Source organism: Equus przewalskii, chromosome 2 (genome assembly GCF_037783145.1).
Source record: "Equus przewalskii isolate Varuska chromosome 2, EquPr2, whole genome shotgun sequence".
NCBI lineage: Eukaryota > Metazoa > Chordata > Mammalia > Perissodactyla > Equidae > Equus > Equus przewalskii.
The window spans coordinates 16944997-16970242 of NC_091832.1; the positions used below are offsets into that span (position 1 = coordinate 16944997).

Genomic DNA, 25246 nt, shown 5'->3' on the forward strand with positions numbered 1-25246 from the left:
GATGGAATGATATTTTCACAGCTCTGAAACCACTGAATCATATGTTTAAAAGGATAAACTTTTGGTATGTGAGTTACATCTCAATCAAGCTGTTACTTTTTAAAAATCACATATCTGATTCAACAAAGAGTGTTGAGAAAACCAGATACCCACATGCAAAAGAAGGAAGTTGGGCCTTTACCTTACACCAGTGTACAATAATTAACTCAAAATGCATCAAAGGCCTAAATATAGGAGCTATAAAACTCTTAGAAGAAAACATAGGGGAAAAGCTTGACGACATTGGAATTAGTGATGATTTCTTGGTTATGACACCAAGAGTACTGGCAACAAAATAAAAAAATAGTTAAATTGGACTGCATCAAAATTAAAAACTTTTGTTCATCTAGGGACACAATCATCATTGAAAAGGGGACTTGCAGAGTGAGAGAAGATATTTGCAAATCATTTATCTGATAAGGGGTTAATATCCAGAATATATTGAAAAACTCCTTCAACTCACCAACAACGAAACAACCTGACTTAAAAATGGGCAAAAGACTCGAAGAGATATTTCTCTAAAGAAAATATACACATGGCTGTTAAACACTTGAAAAGATGCTCGTTATCATCGTTAGGGGAATGAAATCAAAACCACAAGGAGATACCACCTCACATCCATTAAGATGGCTATTATCAAAAAGGAGAAAATATAAATAGAAAATAACAAGTGTCGGTGAGGATATGGATATTGTATATTTTATATATACAATATGGATATTTGTATATTCCCGAAAGCATAAAATGTAAATGAAATTTTTTTCCTTTTATCCAAAGCTTAAGAGACCAGTAAAATATTGCTGGTAGGAATGTAAAATGGTACAGCAACTATGGAAGACAATATGACTTTTCCCCAAAAAATTAAAAATAGAATTTCCATATGATCCAGCAATTTCATTTCTGGGTATATAGGCACAATAATTGAAAGCAAGGACTCAAGCAGATATTTGTGTATATATATGTTTAGCAGCATTATTCACAATGGCCAAAAGGTTGAAGCAACCCAAGTGTCCATTGACAGAAGAATGGGTAAACAAACTGGTATATACATACAATGGAATACTGTTCAGCATTAAAAAGGAAGGAGATTCTGACACATTTTACAGTGTAGATGAACCTTGAAGATATTATGCTAAGTGAAATAAACCAGTCACAAAAGGACAAATACTATGTGATTCCACTTAGGTCAAGTACCTAATATAGGCAAATTCTTAGAGACAGAAAATAGAATGGTGGTTGCCAGGAGCTGGGGACCAGGAAGGAATGGAGAGTTACTGTTTAATGGGTACAGAATTTCAGTTGGGGAAGGTGAAAAAGTTCTGGAGGTGGATGGTGGTGATAGTTGCACAATGATGTGAATGCACTTACTTTTGAGAAAGAAAATGAGAAATATGTGTGTATACACATACACGTATATACATGAAATTATATACTTTTATATACTTAGTTTTATAAAAAGAAATACAAGAATATTAAACTAGAAAATAATGAAAAGGTCACCTATTGGGAGTGTCTGGGAATAGGATGGAAAGTACAGGAATGAGAGTGAGTCTTCTCTGAGGCTATCCTTTTATATTTTTTTGACTTTTGAATTATATAAATGTTTTACTTAATAAATAAAATTAAACCAAGAAAAGATGAACAAAACATATCCTGAAGTTGATTACAAACAGAAACAAACTGAACTCTGTTTCAAATGGATATCATAACTACATTGAAAAATGAATTAATTCAAATAGCTTGAACACACAACCCTCACAGCACACCCTTAATGGGACATATTTCAAAGAAAAAATGGAATGGCAAAGAAATTCTGACTTTTTTATTAATGTTACTTGTTTTGCCATAATAATCTGAAACTATTTCGCATGTATTGAGGCTAGAGCAGATGAGTAAGTAAGATACAAAAATGAAATGGGGGAAGATGAAGAACCCTGCAGTATAGAATTTGAATTGGAGGTATCTGCATGAACTGTTAACTTTAAAATATATATATATTTTTTTTCAAGTTCTGTCCATTGAAAAGGCCTAAAAGCAATGACATCTCAGTAGCAATGAGCACACCTTGATTTTGGTTGCTAAATCCCATTCTCCACTAGCAGGAATTATGGCTCCTTGGAGGAATTCCAAGGCTAAGCAGAAGAGAAAATATAAGGTGAATCTGGAACATCTTATTTGGCCAGAAAACAAAGAAGTCTCAAAGAATGATGGGGACATATCTAAAAGAACAGGAGTCAGCTTGGAGGGGCTCTGACTAGCCAAAACTGGAAGAATATGAGTATCCAAAAGAATAATAAAAATAAAAGGACATTGTGAATTGTTCCCTAGTGATACACAATGAGGCCCTAGTGATACACAAGAAAACAAATTTTAAAGTTGCAGAGAAAGGTCTGCTTTACAGAATATCAGCTAATAAATATAGAACGAGTGGTAGACAATTGCCATTTGCAACAACCATTTTAATTGGTTCAGGCAAAAATAATCAAAACCATTGGGTAAAAAAGCTTACTGGAGAATAGGAGATTCACATAGTCCCCAAGCTTCTCCCCACTGATTACCTATTAATTACAAAGGGAAATTACAATAAAGAAATCTGTCAGTCACCCCTTAACAAGTGATCGAATTTAGTGACAAACTGACATTATGTGCCTCTTGTAGTAATGAAGCGAGAAGTACTCAACATCACTTGTGTAGTGTTTTTGTCAAAACTGTTTAGCATGAATGTAATTGAAACATTCAGAAAAAAATCCAAATTGTTGGACATTCTATAAAACAGCAAATCCAGACTCTTCAAAAATACCAGTTTCATGAAAAACAAATACAAGGCATCAGACTATTCTAGATTAAAGGAGGTTAAAGAAACGTGACAACCAAATGCAATATGTGATTCTTGATTGGATCCTGTAGTTAAAAACTTAAACAGCTAGAAGGAACATTTTGGGGACAGTTGAGAATATTTTTAATTAGATTTCTTGAGTATGATAATATTTCAGTTTTAAAGAATGTCGTTGCTCTGAGGACCAAGGTACTGACGTAGTTGGGGGGGGCAGAGTCATGATGTCTCTAACTTTCACGTAGTTCAGAGGAAAGCGTGTGTGCAGATAGATGGAAAGGAAATGTGGTGAAATGTTACTAGTTGTTGAATCGAGGTGAATGTCATAGTTGTTCATGTATTGTTTTTGCTGCTTTTCTCTAGGTTTAAAATTTTTTCAAAATAAAAAGTTTTAAATATATTATGTATATAATTCTACATATATATGTGTGTGTGTTCATGTTCCCCAGGCCTCCTCTGGACCTCTTCCCAGAGTTGCTGAATCAGAGTCTCTAGGTAATGGGGCTTGGGATTCTGCATGGTAAAATGACTCTCCCGAGACTAACACGGTTGGTCTATATTTGGGAAGCATTGCTCTAGAAGAGCATTCTTCTTCAGTAAAACCTTGTATGGTTTGTGTGCGTGTGTATGTGTGTGTCTTCTGTTGACACAGGAACATTCATTACTACTCCCTTGCAGAGTCCTCCAGGGAAGAAGGCTAGAAAAGTGGAATGATTCACAGGTGACGTTCTCTCTGTGCTGCCAGCCTTTCCCTCACACCCCCTTGTTTTACTGACCTGTCCTGCTACTCAAGATGTGATTTTTCTCCTCTTCAGGGCTGTCTGGATCACTAGTTCTCAAACTTGGCCGCCGGTTAGAATCACCTGGGGAGCTCTTAAAAATTTCAGTGCTGGGCCTTAGATCAGTTAAATCAGAATTCTGGGGGTGGGACTGATGTATTCTTTAATGCTCCCCAGGATATTCCAGTGTCCAAGTGTGAGAGTCCCTGGTCTAGAGCAGAAGCTGGCCTCTGGTGAGGTCCCAAGTCAAGTGTGTCAGAATCCCAGACGAACTGCCTGCTCGGCAAACTTAGGCACATGCTCTAGTGTATATGTGGTACATTGACTTGAAAGGAACCCTTCGTATGTTCCTGTTGCTGATCAGTTTTCTCATTCGTTAAGTAGCCTCCAGCGCCCGCCAATAAAAAGAGGGATTTACAAAGATGCATCTCTCAGTTTGTAGTCACAGAAGTTTGAACTCTGTTTATAGAAATTTGTGGGAGGAAAAAAACCACAAAATTTTGAAGAGAAGTAACTTTCTGATGTCTTAAATGCTTATTTTATAAAAGAAATGTTTAAAATATTTCCTGAACTCCCAGACCTATCTGTACCTAGACCTATCTCCAGATTACTCACAACCCCCACCCCCAGTTCAATGCGTCTCAATTAACTTGTGTTTGAGCGTGTATGTGGGGGTAGCAGCGAAGTGTGATAGAGTCCTGTGACAACCAAAAGGAATCCTAACTGTCCCTCCCAGAGACAATGGTGCCGAGTGTTCCCTTCTTCCTCTGGGAAGACAGTTTGTTGAGCACCTTCCAGTTCCACTTGTCGTTTCTTTCACTCTTGGGGTAGAATTTAAATAGTACCCCCAACCTCAGTTTGGAAGCACCCCTGTGGTTCAGCATCCTCATCTGACAAATACAGAAACGGAAAGGGAAGTGAATGTCCAAGGTTGTACAGTGAGTTAGCGGCATATTTCTGTACATGTATTTGTATAAAGCTCCTCTGGGAGGAGAAAATGGGTTGGGAATCATCTTGACAGCCATAGAGTCTAATAATTTCACAAAGCTTGGAGTTATTGTATAGGACAACAGTGGGGTGGGGAATGGGGTCCACAAGCCGTGGTTCCTGGTGTGAGTGCTGTTCTGTTACCTGCCACCAGAGGGCATGAACTATGATTAGAGTCTAGACCTGCTGATCTACCTGTAAGTCCAGAGCTTTCTCAGGTCACTGTTAGTTTAAACACTGTTAGTTTTAACTGATCAGTCGTCCCACAGTCTTGGGAACATCTGGGAGCTCTTTATAACGGGTTCTTTACAGATAATTTTAGAAGACATCCTAGGTGAGCACAGAGCACTTGCGGCACCCCTAGGTTTAGGGTTAAAGAGACCTGGCTTTGCAGTTTTAGCTCAGCCACTTGCTGGTCTAGTTGTTTGGCCACTGGTAAGCTGCTTTACCTCTAGCAAGTTAAGACTTTACTTTGAATTTCAGTTGCCTTACTTGCCAGATCATTAATAAACTCTGCCACACGTGGTTTTTGTGAGGATTAAATGGAATAACATGATAAAGCGTCCATCAATTCCTGGCACCCACTTAATAAGTGTAGATTTTTCCTCTGTTGAATAAAACTCTCATGGAGCTTGTATTTACTTGGAAAAGATATATGTATTACAAAGAAAAAAAAAGAATTCTGGCAGCGATAGGCGCTGAGGATAAATGAGAGGGAGCAGGATTTAGGAGCCTGTTTTAGGTAGGGTAGTCTAGGAACACGTCTCTGAGGAGGTGCTGTTTCAACAGAGAATAACTGTTAAAGGTTGGAGGAAATGGAAGGATGTTCGAGGCAGGGGGACACAGCTTGGTGTGTTTGAGGAACAGAGCGACCAGTGAATGGCAGGCAAGGGAGTGATAGGAGGTGAGTTATTAGAAGGAAGTGAGTTCCATGTGAGGCTTGTTACCATGCATAAAGAGTTTAGGTGTATTTTGTGTTATGGGATATAAGAATAACAATGATGGATCTGATTTATATTTTGAAAAAACAAACACATTATTCTGGCTGCTATGTGGAGAACAGACAGTAGGGAGGCAAAAGTAGAAACCGAGAGTCCGGTCCAAAGGCTGTTGCAGTGGTCCAGGCAGAGTCTGACTGTGGCTTAGATTAGGGTGGTTGGTACTGGGTGAGAAATACAGAATGGTAAGAAATGGTTCTATTTAGGATACATTAGATGTAGGAGCCACCAAGACTGCTGATTAATTGTATTCGAGGGGTGATACAAAGGGAGGAATCAAGGGTGACTTCTAGGCTTTTTAGTGGGAGCACGTGGGTTTAAATAAGCGGTGCCATTAACTGAGATGAGATGACTAGAGGAGAGAATAAGTTTGGAGGGGGTAGCAAAATCGAGAGTTCTGTTTTAGACTTATTCATTTTGAGATCTTTAGGCATCCAAGTAGAGTTATAGAATAAGGCAGTTAGAAATAAGAGCATGAAACTCGGGGCAGAGGTTTGGGCTAGAGATATAAATTCCAGTCATCGTTTGAGAGGAAGAGAGCGGAGACCAAGAGGAAGAGAGAACCAGTGGCCAAGCCCTCAGGTACTCCCACTTTTAGAGGTTAGGATTTCTTACCCACCCGTCCTTTTCCTTGCAAGCACCTCAGGCCATTGTTTAATTTGAGAAAACCCTCAAATTATTGTTTTTATTCTTCTCTTCTTTCTTTCACAAATTTATGACCCCAACTCTTTTTACCAAGAGAGACAGTATGGTAGGACTGAGTGATGAAGTATTTAAAGACATTAATGTGATGATTAATAAGGAAGGCTGTGGAGACAGAAGAATTGGGTTTAAATCTTGCCTCTGATATTTACTAGCTTAGTAACCTTGGATATTTTACTTAATTTCTCTACCCTCAGTCTTTTCATCTTTAATAATAAAACAATAGCCAGCATTTATCTGACACTTACTATATACCAAGCAGCGTTTTAAGTCCTTCACATATATTAACCTATTTCAATCCTTAGACCAACCCATTGTTCTTATCCCATTTTCTTATCCCACATTCTTATCCCACTTTATTATTGAGCAAAATAAAGCCAGAGAGAGGTTTTATAATTTGCCAAAAGTTACACACTGGGCAAGTGGCAGAGCTAGGTTTGAACCAAGGCAGCCTGGGTCCAGAACCAGTGCTGCTTTTCTCGTATCTAATTCTTAGAGCTGTAGTAGTGATTAAATGAGATGACCCAGTTAAAGTGCTTAGCACGTGGAGCCTGGCACCTAATATGTGCATAATAAATGTTTCCTTTGGGAGGCAGCATAGTGTAGTGAAAGAGAACCAGATGAAAAGTCCTGGGGCTCCAGCCTGACTTGACAAGAGCAGCTTACATGACCATGAACCAGTTTCTTAGCCTCTCTGGACTTCAGGTTTGTCACCTGCAATATAAAATCTTCATACTTTTTGGCCTCTGAGGTCCCTTTCAATGTTAAAGTTCTATCTGTGACTCCCCAAGACAGGTTATGGATACATTTGAATTTGGGTGGGGGTCTCACATCACCATGGGGGTTTAATAAATTAGGGTTTAATAGATAATTAATTGTTGGATTAAATTGATTTGTTAACTCTCAGTGGTTATTCATTGAATAAGATACTTTGATAATTCTTGGGTTGGGAACATTTCTGCTATATGCTTCTCTTGAAGAAGCTTGCTAGAAGGTAGTGAAACATAAAGTTAAGAACCGTGAGGTCTGAACTAAGTCCGTCATATGTTAGAATCTGTCTTCACCAGATACTCTTTGTACAAGCTACTTCTCTTGAGTTTCCATTTCATCACCTGAAAACTAGGGACAATAATGGTACATGCCTCATGGCATTATTTCAGATATCCAGTAAGAAATTACATGTAAAGTATTTAATACGTGATAAGCATTCAATATATATTAGCCATTATAATATTATTATAAGGTTCCCAGAGCTTGAGAGGATTTTTTTAGCTCTTCAAGTTCCAGATGAGATAGAAGCTCCTCAGTAACTCATTTCTAAACAATGGAGCTGGCAGTTACGTGGTGAGGCACTCTAGTTGTTGGACCCTGAGGACGAGTCTGAGTTTTCTAATTGTGCAGTCATTCCTCCCCACTCCTCTCTTTAACAAGGCGTAGGGAGCATTTCTCTGGAACAGTTGTGCCTTTCTTTGCCTTATCCATAGATGGAGTGAGTCATTCTTGGCAAGTGTGCTCTGAGTTTGGCTTGCTTCAGCCCTTCCCTGATCTGAGGAGAGTTGTTTTCCCCACATACAGACCAAGCCTGAATTTCTGGAGAAATTTAAATTTTTTTGTTTTTACCATGGTCAAAGGAAGAGTAGTAGTCAAGACTCTTTTGGCTATGCGAGCAAAAACCCAACTCACACCAATTTAGAGGAGGAAAAAAGGGGGAGGCAGGAATTATTGACTCATATACCCAAGAAGTCTAAGGCCTAGTGTTGAGTGTATCTGGACACAGGGTTCCAAACGCTCTCCTGTTTCTCCATCTCTTGCTCTCCTTTGGCTTTATTCTCAGGTATGTTCTCCACGTAGCAGTGCCAAATCTACAAATGTCCTTATAGCCATGATCTCAGAGAAAGAAGGACTCTCTCCTGTGACATCCATATCATATCAGAAAACAATTGATCCAGCTTGGGACATACGTACGCTCTCTTGGTCTAGGGGAATCTGATGCTCTTAAACGGCATTATTTTCCATTCCGTAGCCCTGTGATAGACATCCCCACCAAATTACACCGAGTTAGGGTGATGGTTTTCCAAAAGGAAAAGAAGCTAGGCAAGCAAAAAAGTAAGTGATAGCAGTTTTAGATTAAGTGATAAGAACATCCACATTGCTTTTGCCCATTGTTGATATGAGTGAGCTAGCCCAAGAATTCTGACCTTGGGAAGCTTGGTTTCGCCTCGCCAGGTCTGAGACTAAACATTTATATCTTATGGGGTGGTACCTCTCTTCTTATTTCTATTTTCTTCTCACTTCTCACCCTCTCCCCTTTAATTTAACTGTAGTTATTGCTTAATACTTAATCCCAAAACTGATTCTTCCTTTTTCATTTTACCTGTGCATTGATAGTTTAGCATAGTGGTAAAGAGTGTGGGCTGAAGGGTCAGATTGCCTGGGTTTTAGTCCTGTCTTTGTCATTTGCTCACTTTGAAATCTTAAGCACTTTACTTTGTACCTCTCTTCTCATCTATAAAGTGAAGACAATGTCTACCTCACTGGGTTGCCTTGAGGATGATTAGATAGTCAGTGGAAAGTGATTGGCCCCGTGTCTAGCACACAGTACAGGACGCAGCAATATCAGACAGTGTTGCTGTGACTTCGGGCTCTGCAGCTTTGGTGCAGCCTGTCTGTCCTTGTGTCAGGAATGGGAAAGCTGAGGTAGATTGGGAGACTATCAGGAAGCACTAGATTCTCTTTTAGAAAATGAATATTTTTGGATAGGATGATTCCCTTCATCTTTATCATTACCTGATCCTTAGTTATTTAAGTAAAAGTGAATCTCAAAAAGTGTTTTAGGGGCCAGCCTGGTGGCATAGTGCTTAAGTTCTCACGCTCTGCTTCAGTGACCTGAGGTTCACGGGTTCAGATCCCGGGTACAGACCTACGCACCACTTATCAAGCCATGCTGTGGTAGGTGTCCCAAATATAAAATAGAGGAAGATGGGCACGGATGTTAGCTTAGGGCCAATCTTCCTCAGCAAAAAGAGGAGGTTTGGCAGTGGATGTTAGCTCAGGGCTAGTCTTCCTCACCAAAAAAACAAAGTGCTTTATATTCGGGGTTTGTGTGTGTGAGAGAGAGAGAGAGAGAGAAAGCAAGAGCAAGAGAAATAGTGAGTTAGTTTATATTGATATCAACCAAAAAGATTTACTTATATATTGGGTTGACATGTTTTACTTTCTTCTTATGAGGTTTTTATACCCCCTTTCGCACTCTACTGTCTAGATCCCTTTGAAGTATTTGTTAATCTTATCTCACATCTGTTTTGTATTTTTCGAGAAAAGCTTTTTGGGCCTTATGATATATATTCTGTAGTACTTGTCTTGGAGTCAGGGAGCGTGGCTGGGGACTCTATTCCACAACTTTGCAACATTACCTTGGGCAAATTACATTCCCTCTTATGTGCCTCATTTCCTCGTCTGTCTAGTGAGGCATTTCTTCCGTTTAACCTTTAAGTCCTTTCCTAACAGTCTGTGATTCTGTAACTATCCCAGCATAGGTTGTGGCAGGAGTAGCTGAATTCCAAAGTGAAAACTTGATATCTCCATTCCCTTTGAAACATATTTTTACCTGTTGCCTATTATGTTTGCTGCAGGATTTCGGCTGAATGCCTCCTCTTGGCCCATGTTCCTTTTGAAGACGCTAAATGGAGCAGAGATGGCTCCCATCAGGATTTTCCACAAGGTACGTGCCCCTTAGATATCACCAACTCCAAACTGCTTAAGGTCAAGTGCTTATATTCTTTCGATTACTGAGCCTCTGATGTCTGATTATATTTGTGGCCTGAGGCTGCCTTCTCAGAAACGAGTGCAGCAGAAGGGTTTTTAGTACCTTAGGAAGCAGCGCTTATCCCAGAGGAATATTAGACTGTAAGTTAGGATTCCTGGGTTTTGGGTCTCAGCTCTGCCAGTAATAAGCTATGTCCTTTTGACCTCATCTGTAAAGTAGGAGTCTGTGTCACAGAGTTGTTAAGTTAAAATGTGTTTATTAGTAAAATATATAAAATGTAATATAAATCTAAAGAAGCTGTTCTTATTATAGCTTGGATTTCCGTAAGGACCATATGCTAAACAGAGAGAAAGGAAGGAGACTATTTTCTGAGTGCCTACAGTATATCTGAGGTTTATATATACTGTCTCATTTAATACCCACAGTTAACTTTATGAAACAAGAATTATTATTTCCATTTAATAGTTAAGGAAACAAATACTTCTGAATAAGGAACTTGCCCAAAATCACATGGCTAGTAAGTGGTGGAACATTCTCAAGGAATGAGATGATCGGTCTGCTCTCAGTTGAATTCTTTCATGAGGTTAGAGTTACTGTAAAGGGGACTAAATTAAGGCTGCTTATGCCCCTATTTAAGTCTAAATCCTGAGAGCACTCTGGTTCCCAGAATGTACTCTACTGGGCAACTTAAAAACCCTTTCACTAAAGAACATCTCAGATTGGTGGCAAGGGTGGGTGGACCAACAAATATTCTTCTAAGTGCTTTACTGAGCTTACTAGAAAGTAAGAAAACTCTCCAGAGATCAAAATAAAGAAGGAAAACCAGAGTGTTAAGTGTATATACTGAACCTTCAGGTGCCGTAAGGGGCTTTGCCAGTCTTACTTTCCAAGGATCTTGTCTTTTAACACCCAGAGTAGGATAGAAAATGAGGCCTTGGGCCCATGCAAGGCGGGGAAAGGGACATGAGATTGCCACATAAAAACCCAGATCAGAGCCCTGCAATGTTTACTCCTTAGTGGAAAGACTACACGTTGGTGAGGAAGAGTCTGTGCCTGTGCTCTGGGTAGACGTGGGAATGGAGTCGTCTCCTCTGATAAGACAGTCTTCCCCCATGGAAGTCCAGAGTTCAGATATAGTACCTGTATTATCTAGGAACTCCAAAGTTGGATGGAGATATTTTGAGTGCCTGGCACAAGCAAACCCGAAACCTTTCTAGAGAGTGTGGTTGCTTTCAACCCAGATGTCGTAAAAGTCTCAAAAGTGAAGTACCATTGAAGATGAATACTCAGTTTAGAAATTACAGACCCTCAGAAACTCTCCAAACAGGCCAGCCTTGTGGCCGAGCGGTTAAGTTCTCGTGCTCTGCTTCGGTGGCCCAGGGTTTCACCAGTTCGGATCCTGGGGGCAGACCTAGCGCCTCTCACTAAGCATAGCAGAACTAGAAGGACCTACAGCTAGAATATACAACTATGTACTGGAAGGCTTTAGGGAGGAGAGGAAAAAAGTACATAAGTGTGCAAGTCAATGATTTTAAAAAGAAAACTCTCAAAACAAATCCAACATGACAGGACATCAGAAGACAAGACAAACAGTAAGGTTATAACCCAAGGACTTTCGGATAATAGAAATATCAGATAGAGAATATAAATCAAGCATTTGAAATGATTAAAGAATGAAAAGAAGGAATTTAAAAAATGAGAAAAGTACAAAACCATACTTTTTAAATGAGAGATTTGAAAAAATCCCAATTGAACATAGAACAATAGAAATGAAATTTAACCGTTAAAATTAAAAATTAATAGGTAGGTGTATAAGCAACCTAGATATAGATAAGGAAGAATTAACTGAAAGACGTGTAAAGAATTTCCCCAGCATGCAGCACAAAGAGATAAAGAGGTGGAAAATATTAAAGACGAGACAAGGAGAGTAATGTTAGAAGGTCCAAGATATGCTGAACGTGACATCCAGAAAGATGGATTAGGAAAAATAGAAGAGAGTCAGTATTTGAAAAGACAATGACAGAATTTTCCAGAGTTTGTAGTAAAGACAAATATATACCTTAAAAAATCATGGTATAACTAAAGTAAAAAGAAAAGATCTGAGCAAGTAATCACATAAAGCACCCTCAAAAAAATTACAGTTAGGTTGACAGCACATTTCTTGACAGCAACAGCACAAGCCAAAAGATAATAGAATAATATTTCACAGTATCCAGGAAAATGCTTGTCCACCTAGAATTTCATATCGGTACACTATTATTTCAGAGTTGATATAAAAATCAAGATATTTTCAAACAAACTAATACAAGTAGACAGTAATATATCCACTGAAAGAACAAGTGAATACTCTATTTCAGGAAGAAGACAATTGAACCCAGAAAGTAAGAGTGAAAGGCAAGAAGCAGTGGTGAGGAGACGCTGGTTAACATGTAGATAAAACTACTCAAGCACTGTCCACAACTGTATAAACCAATTATAATTACAAAAGGATAACAATGTGGAACTAAATTATCAAACACCTCTTAGCTCAGTAGTTGAAATATTTTAAAGTTCTTGTATTGTTTGGGACTAGAGATAAAGATGAGTTTTAGACCAAATTATGTCAACTGTACAGTTAGAGTCTTAAGAGGAACCACTAAAAGACTATAAATAGAATGGTTAACATCTGAATCAAGGGAGGAGGAAAAAGGGAAAAAATTCAGTTGACGGTAAAGGAGAAAAAAGAACCTTGAAAAATCAGGTTAAATAGAAATATAGGCAATAGGATAATTGTAATAAGTTTAAATACATCAGTTATTATTAGAAATGAGCTTAAACTCATCAGTTTAGTCAGATGTAGATTAGATTGTTTTTAAATCTAGCTACATGCTGTTTACAAGAGACACTGCTAAAGTATGACACAAAAATGTTGAAAGTAAAAGAATATAAAAGATATACCAGGCAAACCTTTATCAAAATAAAGCAAGTGTTAACTATACTGAAATTAGACAAAGGAGACTTTGATGCTAAGAAAGCATGAAAGAGGTCACTGTCTAATGATTAAAAAATACAGTTCACCAAGAAAAAAAGTTGTAAATATGCATGCTACTAAAAAACATAGCCTCCAACTATGAAAAGCAAAGTCTGACAGAATTACATGAAAAAATTGGAAAATCCACAATCACTAGGGGATATTTTAGTAAACATCTCTCAATAATTGGTAAATCAAGTAATCAGAATAAGCTAATAAGTGTTAAATTAGTTTTTAAAAATCAGTTGCATTCCTATTTAATAGCAACAAATGGTTTGAAAATGAAAATTTTAAGATACCATTTATGATAGCAGTCAAATTATTAATATGCCTAGAAAAAACGTAAAAAGCATGAGATATTTATAGAGGAAATTTTAAAATCTGTATTAAAGAAGAAATCCACATTAAAAAATACTTAAATGGAAGATACTCTAGCATGTTTTTGGATGGGGATGCTCGATATCATACATACAAAGGTTATTTCTTCCCAAATTAATCTATAAATTTGGTGTGATTCCAGTCAAAATCTGTGGAACTTGAAAAGCTGATTCTAAAATTCACATGAAAGATCAAGGAGAAAGAATAGCCAAAACAGTGTTGAAGAATGGCAAAGTAATAGGCCTTTTTCTACCAGATATTCATTTACTAAGACTGTGTTCTTGGTACAGGGTCAGACAGTAAGACCAAGAGAACAGAATAGAGTGTAAAACACTTTTTTGGAAACTTTATCTATGCAGCCACATTGCAGATCAGCACCCAAGAACTCTCCTCACTGCTGGAAAGAGTGTACAATGTTACAGCCACTTTGGAGGGCATTATAACAATATTTAATACAGCAGAAGATGTATATATCTTATAACCTGGCAATTCTACTCCCTAAAGAAATGGAGAATGGTTGTCCTGTGCAGAATGGAAAAAGCACGGGTTTTGGGGTAAAGGAGACTCAGGCTTGAGTTCCAGCTCTGCCTTTTATCGGCTGTATAGTTTTGGGCACTTAGTTCACCTGTCTAAATATGCCCTAAAGAAACCCTCCCACGTGTGTACAAAGGAACGAGTGCCAGAATGGTCATTAAGACTCTTTTGAAATAATAAGCAATTGGAAACAACCTTAAATGTCCATCAAAAGAGAATGAATAAATTGTGGTTATACACATATAATAGAATACTATTAGCAGTTAAATTGAACCAGAGCTAAATTTATCAACATGGATAAATTTCAAAAACATGTTGAACAAAAAAAAAGTTATGGAATGATATGTATAGTTAGTTAAATTGAACTGGAGCTAAATTTATCAACATGGATAAATGTCAAAAACATAATGTTGAACAAAAAAACAGTTGTGGAATGATACGTATAGTCTTGTAGTCTGACCACGGGGACAGGTTCTAAGAAATGCATCACTAGGCGATTTCGTCCTTGTGCAAACGTCACAGAGGTACTTATGCACTAGGCTTCATGGTGCTAATCTTATGGGACCACCATCCTGACCGAAATTTCGTTATGTGGCACATGACTGTACAGTATAGTACCATTTATATAAAATTTAAAAGTATGCAAATAGATATGTACATATATAGTAAAGTATAAAAATACGCATAGGGAATGGGGTAAGGGAAGAGCACAAAGGGGATTCAACGTTGTTAACTTTTATTTCTTTAAAAAAAATGTGAAGTAAAGATGTCAAAATGTTAGGATTGCAAAGTAATACTTTGGTGTGCTTTGAGATCCATTTAAAAGAGAGACTAAATCTCCATTGTAAATCTTATTATATAGCAGTCACTTGTTATCATCCGAATGAGGCACCAGTCTTTTGGCATACATAGCCTCTCTCTTTGTGCCTAGGTCTATTTATTTCTCTTTCTCATCTAGGAACCACCATCACCTTCCCACAACTTCTTCAAAATGGGAATGAAGCTAGAAGCTGTGGACAGGAAGAACCCTCATTTTATTTGCCCAGCTACTATTGGGGAGGTGCGGGGCTCAGAAGTGCTCGTCACTTTTGATGGATGGCGAGGGGCCTTTGACTACTGGTGCCGCTTCGACTCCCGGGACATCTTCCCTGTGGGCTGGTGTTCCTTGACTGGAGATAACCTGCAGCCACCTGGTACTAAAGGTAAAGGGCCACCTATGAGCTCTTGAATCCAACCCAAGTAGATAAGGGAGATTACCTAGATCTCTCATCGTCAGCATATCTTTACCACTGACCCTCACTAGTAGGCAGAGGAGGAGCAAGGGCTGGCAACTTAGGTAAAAACCAAAGTCTACCCGAGAGTAATCAGAAACAGTAAGAATAAAATGTCAGGGGAAGCTAGACATAGAGTTTGTGATAAAGTAAAATTCCTTGCTCTAAATGTCCTGGTTTATTCTCAGGCAACTAGCTTCTCGTCTGCCCTACTTTTGTTCCTAACCCTTTTCAGAGTTTGAGTAGTATCATTCTCAAGGTGCACATCTTCCTCAGGTCTTAGGGGCTTTGTATATGAGCTGGAGTAACATTGTAAGTACTTGAGAAGAGCTGTAGCAGAAAGGAAAAAGCATGGGCTTTGAAGGAAGAGAGACTTAGGTTTGAGTTCCAGCTCTGCCCCTTACCTGCTGTGTGGCCTTGGGCAGTTAGCTCACCTCTCTAAACCTCAGATTTCTCGTCTGTAAAAGAATGCCTACTTCATAAAGTTATTGTGAGAAATAAATGAGATTACATGGATAAAGTGCTTACATAATATCTGGCAAATAGTGCTAAACATTCACTATTTTTTTGTATTGTTTTTTCTATTGTTGCTATTATTATCGTTGTTATATACTATATTATATTTATTAAAATTAGTAAATATAATTACTACTATATAATATATTATATGCTATATTATCATTATTATAATACTATTATTGTAAAAGTAACCACTACCGCTGGGAGAGTATATATAAAGTACTAGAACAGTACCACAGAGTAATTGAACAGTAAATGATATTTCTAATGAGGATGTTGGAGATCATCCAGGGTAGAGTTTGAGATAGCTGCTCTTAATAAAGGAAATAATAATGAATCTCATCCCCTTCAGTCTAAAAGTTGTGATGAATCTGAGGGAATAGAAAGTCACCCTTCCTGTTGTCTGTGGATCCCTTTTCTGAACCTCTGTCGAATTCATTCATTCAATTAGCCAGATATTTATTGAGCATCTAATTTTGAGGCCAGCTGAGGATACAGGAGTTGCCAAGATGGACAGCGTTCCCGCCCTCGTGGCACTTCCATTCTGGTGGATGAGATAGTCGGTAAAGATTTAAATCAAGAAATAAACAAGGTGATTTCAGATAGACAGTTTCTCCTGAGGAAACAAAGAATGATAAGAGAGTGACAGTGAAGGTGAGATGGTGAAGGGGATTTTTTGTTTAACAACTTTATTGAAGTATAATTCAAGTAAAATAATGGCTCATATTTAAAGTATACAGTTTGAAAAGTTTTCACCTATGTCTGCATCCAAGAAGCCGTTACCACAATCAAGATAATGAGCATATCCATCATCCCAAAAAGTTTCTTTCTCCCTCTTTGTGGAGGAGGGCCTCTTGAGATACAATTTCTTTTCAGGAAAAGTTATCTGAAAAGGTGATATTTAAACCAAATGATGAGAAGAAACCATTCAAGAAAAGAGAATTCCAGGCAGGCAGATGGGACATACATGCACTGGTGCTGAAGATGACTGCTCAACCACAATGCACTGTGGGAGGGGGAAAGTGGCAAAGTCATGTAGGACCTTATAAGCCAGAGTGAGGATTTGAATTTTATTCCAAATGTGGTGGGGAATCATGAGAGGGTACCATGTCGGGGAATGACAAAATCTGGTTTACATTTAAAAAATCGCTCATATCCAGAATACAAAAGAACACTTTAAACTCAACAATAAAAAAGACAAATAGCCCAGTTAAAAAATGGGCAAAGGGTTTGAATAGATATTTCTCCAGAGGAGATATACAAATGCCCGATAAGTACTTAGAAAAGATGCTCAACATCATTAGTCATTAGAGAAATGCAGATCAAAGCCACAGTGAGATACCACTTTCACATCCATACAGGGTATGGCTATAATCAAAAGACATACAATAACAAATGTTGGTGAGAATGCTGGAGAAATTAGAACTGGTGAGAATGCTGGAGAAATTAGAACTGTCATACATTGCTAGTGAGATTGTAAAATGCTAGAGCCACTTTGGGAACAGTTTGGAAGTTATTCAAAATGTTAAACATAGAGTTACCTGTGACCCAGTAATTCCATTTGTGGGTATATACCCAAAAGAATAGAAAACATACATCCACACATAAATGTATCATGAATGTTCATGGCAGCATTATTCATAGTAGCCAAAAAGTTGAAGTAACCTACGTGTTCATCATCTGATGGATAGATAAGTAAAATGTTGTATACCCATACGAAATACTATTTGGCAAGAAAAAGGAATGAAGTACTGATATATGCTACAACATAGAGGTACCTCAAAACATTATGCTAAGTGAAAAAAGCCAGTCACAAAACACCACACATTGTATGATTGCATTTATACAAGATGTCCAGAATGGGCAAAAACATAGAGACAAAAGAAGATTAGTGGTTGTTAGGGGCTGGGGGAGAGGGGAAATGGAAAGTGACTGCTAATGGGTATGGGGTTTCTTTTGGGGATGTTGAATATGTTTTAAAATAGGGACGATGTTTCCACAACTCTATGAGTCTACTAAAAACACTGAATTGTACACTAAAAGGGTGAATTTTACAGTATGTGAATTATATGTCAATAAATCTTTGAATTAAAAAGTCGCTTGGGCTGCTGTGTGGAGAATGGGTTGTGCTGCGGTAACTGTGGACCAGGAAGAGATGAGGGCTGCTTGGATTAGGTTGGTGGCACTGAGGTGGAGAGAGCTTGAGGTGGAGGGTGGAGAGGTGGTGAGACACACTTCTTGCCTCAGGAAAGCGCTGCTCCTCTCTATGCTTCAAGAAACAAATGCCATGGGGTCGGTATGAGAAGTCCATTAGCATCCCTCTGCAAGCCCTGGGAGATAATATTTCTGTGGGAGCAGTGAGAGGAGAAGTGCCTTGGAGGTGGCAGTGGAGTCATTTTTGTTAATTTGAGATTCAAACAGGATAAACCTTGTTGTTCCAGGCAATATTCACTTAGTAGGTTGATTTTCTCACTTTCTTGCCTAGAGAACTCTGTTATTTTGATTGGCAAATCTCTCATAGCAGTCAGGCAGTTCTCACGAGCCAGAAGAGCTAAGAGTCTTTGTGTCCAGGAATTGCTGGACATGCATTCGTTTCTGACTGTTCACCATGCTGATAAGAAGTATGACTCACTATGTGGTTGATGCTTCCAGAGATGTTTGCTGACTGTTTTCATCTCCTCTTCTGTATGTCCCTGGAGATCTTAGATTTTTAACAGAATATGACCAGAAGGACCAGGCTCAGAAGGTAGAGAGGGACCTTATTCCAGTTGGCATTTCCAGACCATGTCCTTTGGTCATCATTCCAGCAGCCAGGTTGTTTCTGCCAACACCCCCCACCTCCCCCACCTCATCCCCTCAGTAGGCTCTGTAATGTAGCTTTCAGTAATAGCGGAACTTTAGCCATCTCAGCCTCCTGGCTAAGGAGCAAGTGATACAATGTGGAAAAAATGTGGTTACTCAATTCATTTCACAAAACAAGATGTTCTCTGTGTGTAAGCCTGTTCTCTTTCTGATCATACTGTCTCCTCCTTCCTTCCTACCTTCTGATCCTCAGTGTGCAGATGTTAAAAAATTCAAAGTAATCATGAGATTGTTTCTTGCTCACAGTAAGTAGGAAAAAATACCAATATTCATTTAATATTCTTTTACAAGTGTTATTTCATTTCATCTTCCTGGTAACTCTAAACTGGGTATAATTATTTTCAGAGACGTTTTATTTATGAGAAAAGTGAAGTTCAGAGGATTAAGTGACTTGGTTCTGTTGATATCTGAGAGGGAGTCTAGATGGAGAGGCCATGGAGGTCTTTTAGTTGGGCCAGCTGTCAGGGCCATCGCTTTGAGCCGTATTGCCTTCACACATGGCTACCCTATACTCTCCCCATTCTCCTTTGGTCTCTCTTCAAAATTTCATTTGAGGGGCCAGCCTGGTGGTGCAGCAGTTAAGTTCGCACGTTCCACTTCGGCGGCCCAGGGTTCTCCAGTTCGGATCCCGGATGTGGACATGACACCACTTGTCAAGCCATGCTGTGGTAGGCGTCCCACATATAAAAAGTAGAGGAAGATGGGCATGGATGTGAGCTCAGGGCCAGTCTTCCTCAGCAAAACGAGGAGGATTGGTGGCAAATGTTAGCTCAGGGCTGGTCTTCCTCAAAAAAAAAAAATTTCATTTGAGACCCTGGATGTTGGCTTCCAGATCCTGATACAAATAGTAAAGAAGTGGTGTAGTGTAATATCAGAGCCTTGAACTGGGGCCTAGTCTTAACTGGGCCACAAACTTGTTTTATGTCTTTGAGCAAGTCATTCCTAATGTGAGAGGTTGTACTAGATGATCCTTAAGGGCCCTTCTGCCTCTGTAGCACTATAGAGGTTCCTAGTCTTGGGGATGGGTAACAGGTGACTCCTGTGACTGTCTCTTATGTGATTCCAGATCCATCAGCTCACCTAGAGCCCAGCTCTGCCCTCCACCCATGTAGGGCTCTGCCTCTCGAAGGGGACGCCTGCATGCCAGCTGGTTCTCCTTTGCTGAGCCATAGTACTCTTTTTAGCTCGTGAACTCCTGGGCCAAGCCAGCTCTGATGGGCAGCAAATACCAAGCTTGTAACTAATCCAAGGTACTTGGTTATAAAAGGCAGAAGCTTTTTTTTTTAACTCATCACTTTTTTTGTGTGACTTAGAATAAAACTGAAACACACATGCTTCCTTTTTAGATGTAAAAAACAAAATAAAGAGTTCAGTCCGCTTGGCATGACTGTAATGCTAATTAGGCCTTTAGCCATTATAATAATCCACTTAACTCCCCCTTGCTCTGATTTCAGGCTGGGCAAGCAAGTTTCAGGTTATAGTTTAGCTTCTCATGTAATTTTACAACAGGAAAAGAACATGAGATCCAAGCTGCTTTGTATTTTTACTGTAAATTAATATATTACTATTCTGGATTATGTAGCAGTCTCTTGTGACGTCGTCTGGTATAAACTGGGTCCGGCTGCGCTCTGTGTACTGATACAGATACGGGGTCCAGTGGAAGCGCTGCCCTTGGGCACACCTGTTGGAGTAAATGGTCGGCCAGGCCTCCTTTACCTTTTCAGTCTACCCTTTCTAGCTATGGCATTGTACAAAGAAAACCTTCCAATCTAACTCAAGGCTGTGGTTGATGTGTAGGAATATTACCCTAGTGTGAAGAGTAAGAATTTGATGCTTAAAAACAAAACTTTCAGAATGTCTCTTTTTTTTCCTGTGAAACATTTAAAAAGTGTTTCCCGTAACTTTATGGATGGTCTCTTCCTGTTGTAAAACTACGTAGGAAACTATACTATATCACTTTGGGATTCTGGGTCAGAAAGAGGTTGGTTAAATTGCAGTCCTAGACCACGAAGGGAAAAACTAGGGTTGAGGCAAGAATAACACAACTAAAGCCGACCTGTAGGTCACAGTGCGTAGATCAACAGGTGGACTGATTTTCTTCAGCCGGCTATTCATTCAAATTCTAACTATGTAGTCACAACCAAGTGCTACTCATTGGGTTCGTTGATGGGGATTCTGCCTTTAGAGTTTACAGTTTTGTGAGCATACAGACAACAGAGAAATTACAGCTTTGGAATAATGCAGTGCAGAAGAGCCCCCAACCTAGATCGGAAGTTGGAGGTCAGGGAAGGCTTCCAAATGAAGTGACATCTAAGCTGAAACCTGAAGATTGGGGAGGGAGAAAGAGTTCCAGCCAGCAGTGGGGAAAGATGGGTGGAGGCCTGAGACTTTTTAAAAAGTGTAGGTGAGCTTCGGCGGCCCAGGGTTTGCCGGTTCGGATCCTGGGTGTGGACATGACACCGCTTGGCAAGCCATGCTGTGGCAGGCGTCCCACATATAAAGTAGAGGAAGATGGGCACGGATGTTAGCTCAGGGCCAGCCTTCCTCAGCAAAAAGAGGAGGATTGGGTGCTCGCTTCGGCAGCACATATACTAAAATTGGAACGATACAGAGAAGATTAGCATGGCCCCTGCGCAAGGATGACACGCAAATTCGTGAAGCGTTCCATATTTTTTGTATATATACACAATGGAATACTACTCAGCCATAAAAAAAGACGAAATTGGCCCATTCACAACAACGTGGATGGACCTCGAGGGCATTATGTTAAGCGAAATAAGTCAGTCAGAGAAAGACTATCTCTATATGATTCCACTCATAGGTGGAAATTAGTATATTGAGAAGGAGATCTGATCGGTGGTTACCAGGGAAAAGGGGGGGTGGGGGGAGGGTACGGAGGGGGAAGTGGTGTACCCACAACATGACTAACAAAAATGTACAACTGAAATCTCACAAGCTTGTAATCTATCATAACATTAATAAAAAAAAATAAAAAAAAAATAAAAAGAGGAGGATTGGCAGCAGTTAGCTCAGGGCTAATCTTCCTCAAAAAAAAAAAAAGTGTGGTTGAGGAACTCAAAAATGTTTAAATAACTAGATTATAGGGTGTAAGCAGAGGAATGGAAAGAGACAAGGCTAGAGAAGGAGAGGAAATGCACAACTTCCCTTATAGACCATTTTAAGGATCTGGGTCTTTACCCTAAGAGCAATAAGAGCCATTGAGTGGGCTTTAATTGCTGGTCGGATTTGTGTTTTAGAAGAACCATTCTGGTAACAGTGAAAGGATGAGTGGCTTCCAGAAGCTGAGGCAGAGATGTCAGTAAACAAGCTGTTAGAATATTCCAGATGAGAAAGAGAATTGAGGCAGTGACATCGTGGTTAAAAGGATAAGATTGGGGGGCATATTCTGTGACTAAAGAAGGAAAAATGTGAGTTTTTAAAGTATGACACCTACGGCAACTATTTTATTCATTTAACAAACAGTTACCCCTGCAACATGTAAAATAATGCTAGTTTTTCCAGTATAAGCACTAATGAGGGAGCTAAAATTCTTCTTTCTGCCATGTTTAGAAAATTAGCATTCATTTCTACCTGGAGTCCTTGTTAAATGGAACTAATTTCTTAAATTCATCTTTATATCCTGAGCACTTGGCAAATAGTAGTTACTCAATAAGATTTGTAGAGTGAAGTAGATCATGCTATATTTTCTGATTCCATTTCTATTCATCGTTAAAGCTGTTATTCACTTAATTACAAAAGTGAGAGTGTTACCACAATTTTAACAGCAGACTACGAGTTATTGAAACTAACATTCTGTTTTTTAAATTTTGGAATTGTTATAGCCAAAAATAAGAGTGGCAGAGGGCCCTCATCTCCAGAAAGGCTCATCTCTGAGCCCATATTCACCCGCCTCTCTGTCACTAAACACATGTACACTCTACACCTGGACCCTGAGCCTCTCACCCAACTTCTTTTTCTGCTAAGTGACAACAAGCAGGTGAATTTCCTCTTCAGGAAGCTTCTAGTGACCAGTATGGCCCTCTTGTCTCCTGAGAAGGTGTGTTCATTAGCCGTGTCAGAAAAGGTGTGAGCACATTGGCTAACAAGTGAAACAAATTCTTTGGTGCCCCTAAGGAGGACAGATACTTGGCTCTTTGGCTATTTTCCCTCTTACCCTCTCATATATACTAGTTCCAGTCCTTACCTTTATTTAATATACCATTTCCTCTCTCCCTACACATGCACACACACACATATACAACCTCTGTCCTTATTCCAGTTTTGGCCTTGTAGTCTAAACACATCTAGAAACTCTGGCCTTTATTCATCCATCTATACAACGATCATGTAGTAGCCTCATGTTAGCAGTACTAGGCTCGGTGGAGATTATTGAGAAGTGCCTATTTCCCAGGTTGATTGATTTCAATGAGAAAATGGGTGTGCAGGTGCATAGCACCATGTAGCACATAGTAGAGTTCCACTATATGTCTATTATTTCTGTATTAAGATGCCTAGACTTCACAAGAAAAGGGAGCTGCACACAGAGGCATTTAAGTGCCCTGTTTTGGTCAGGAAAAATAAATATATCTATTTATTTTCTTTGCGCAGTGAACCGGTACTCCCGTAACTGGTTTTCTCTTGACTGTTTGCTTTATAGTACACAAATAGAAATAGGAATATGGGGAAATGAAATGAGTGTCACTAGATCATGAATCAGAGGATCTGGGTTCTCTTACTGATTCTAATCGTATCTGCCCAAGGGGCAGAAAAATCCTGTTTCATGCCTCTCTTCCAGCTTCCTTATGCTGCCCCTTTGCTTTGCCCAGTTCTCTCTCCTGACTTCACTAACCACAGATTCCTGAGAATGGTAGCAAGTTTTTGGCGTGTCTAGTGAAACAACTGGCATCTCTCAAACTCCTGGAAATAGTGAGATGTGATTAGGCAGTTAATATATTTGACCACACCTGCTGTTTTCTTGGGAATACTCAGACCCGTGTAGTTTTCTTTGGCAAGCTTTTATTGTATGACCTACTGTGTGCCAGCGTCAATACATATCAACTTGCAAAATCCCCTATTTTAAATGTGTATGTAGTTCTTAACCTGCTCTGGTGGTTTAGCGGGTTAAGACTCGTGCTCTCACCGCTGCAGCCCAGGTTCGTTTCCCAGTGAGGGAAGCAAGGCCAGACTGTCTGTTGGTTGTCATACTGTGGCGGCTGTGTGTTGCTGTGATGCTGAAAGCTCTGCCACTGGTATTTCAAATACTAGCAGGATCACCCATGGTGCACAGTTTTCAGCAGAGCCTCCAGACTAAGACAGACTAGGAAGAAAGACCTGGCCACCCACTTCCAAAAAAATTGGCCATGAAAACTGTGTAAATAGCAGCAGAGTATTGTCTGATATAGTGCCAGAAGGTGAGAGGATGGTGCAAAAAAACCAGGCAGGGTTCTGCTCTGCTGGACACAGGGTCGCTAGGAGTCAGAATCGACTCCATGGCACTAACAATAAATGTGGTTTTTAGGACAGGCATATTGGAAACCAGTAATAAAAATTCTGAGTTATTACCTTTTTTCCTCTTAATTCCCTAGAAGATTTTTTGAGGAAATATTACAGTTATAAATGAGAATTTCTGAATCTCAATAATGACTTACCAGAAGAAAAATAAAACAAAACCATTCAAAATGTAAACATTCATGTATATCAAGAAGATGAGAGAAATTTAGCAAATTCTTAAACAGAGCAAAGAATAACAGAAGATTATGAGGGTGATATGCCAAGAAGGCAGTTTGTAAGCTTTTTAGATTCCTTGCCTTGTGCTAAGGAAAGCTGGAGTGTGTGTGTGACTGTGTGGCTGACTGGCAGGTGCTCCATTACCGTGTGCTTTCGTGCCACCTCTCTAAGTGCCCAGGCTTGCCCAGACCATGGGCAGACCATCTTCTGAGGAGACGTAGCCCTCCACTGGCTGAAATTACTCCAGAATCCTCTCACCTGTTGCCCCAGACAGCTCAGGTCGGTCACTCCCTTGAGTTTCAGTAACAGGAGGCTTTTAAAGTGAGCTTGTGGCCCCATCATGCATTTTATTCTCCTTCCGTTTCCCCCCACTCTCTACAGGTTTATCAGCCTAGAAAGGCCCAAGGAAAATGGAAACTGTCTTCACAGTTGCAGAGGTCCTCTAGCCATGCTGTATCAGTCAGAGTCAAGAGGGAAAGAAGGAGCTAGATACAGAGAACCGAAAGTGTTAACTGAGTTAGATAGGAGCAGGAGGCAACCCACGCTTTATTAAGTGAACTGGAATTTAGAGGAGTGGAGTTTCAGCCTTGGCATGAGCCCAGCTGGCAGCACATAGCTGAACCTAGCCAAGTTGAGCAAAGCTAATAAAGAACACATCCTCTAAATTACTATGCTAAGGCCAATGATACACTGCGTGAATGAAAACAACATCCCGTCCAGGAAACTGATAAACCAAGTGGGTTTTCCCTGTTCTTTTTTTCTTGTTCATTGTTCCTGTTCTGTGTCATGCAGACACACATGCACAGACGCATGCACAAGCTGAATCCATTTCCAATTCCAT

The 25246-nt window shown here is 39.5% G+C and overlaps 1 protein-coding gene and 1 non-coding gene across 42 annotated transcripts in view; both read left to right on the forward strand.

Annotated features, from left to right (window-relative positions):
* Window positions 1–25246, forward strand: part of SCMH1 (Scm polycomb group protein homolog 1) — a 184678-nt gene that overhangs the window by 88191 nt on the left and 71241 nt on the right. For 40 of the 41 annotated variants that reach the window (XM_070610066.1, XM_070610099.1, XM_070610069.1 and 37 more), the window contains 2 exons: window positions 9971–10059; window positions 14985–15228. In XM_070610066.1, coding sequence (XP_070466167.1) covers window positions 9971–10059; window positions 14985–15228 — 333 coding nt within the window. Of the gene's footprint in view, window positions 1–3321; window positions 3368–9970; window positions 10060–14984; window positions 15229–25246 lie in introns of all 41 variants that reach the window. The other variant, XM_070610103.1, reaches the window with a different exon arrangement.
* On the forward strand, window positions 21246–21352 carry LOC139082109 (U6 spliceosomal RNA). Its single transcript, XR_011537839.1, has one exon. It is a non-coding gene; the product is annotated as a U6 spliceosomal RNA (small nuclear RNA).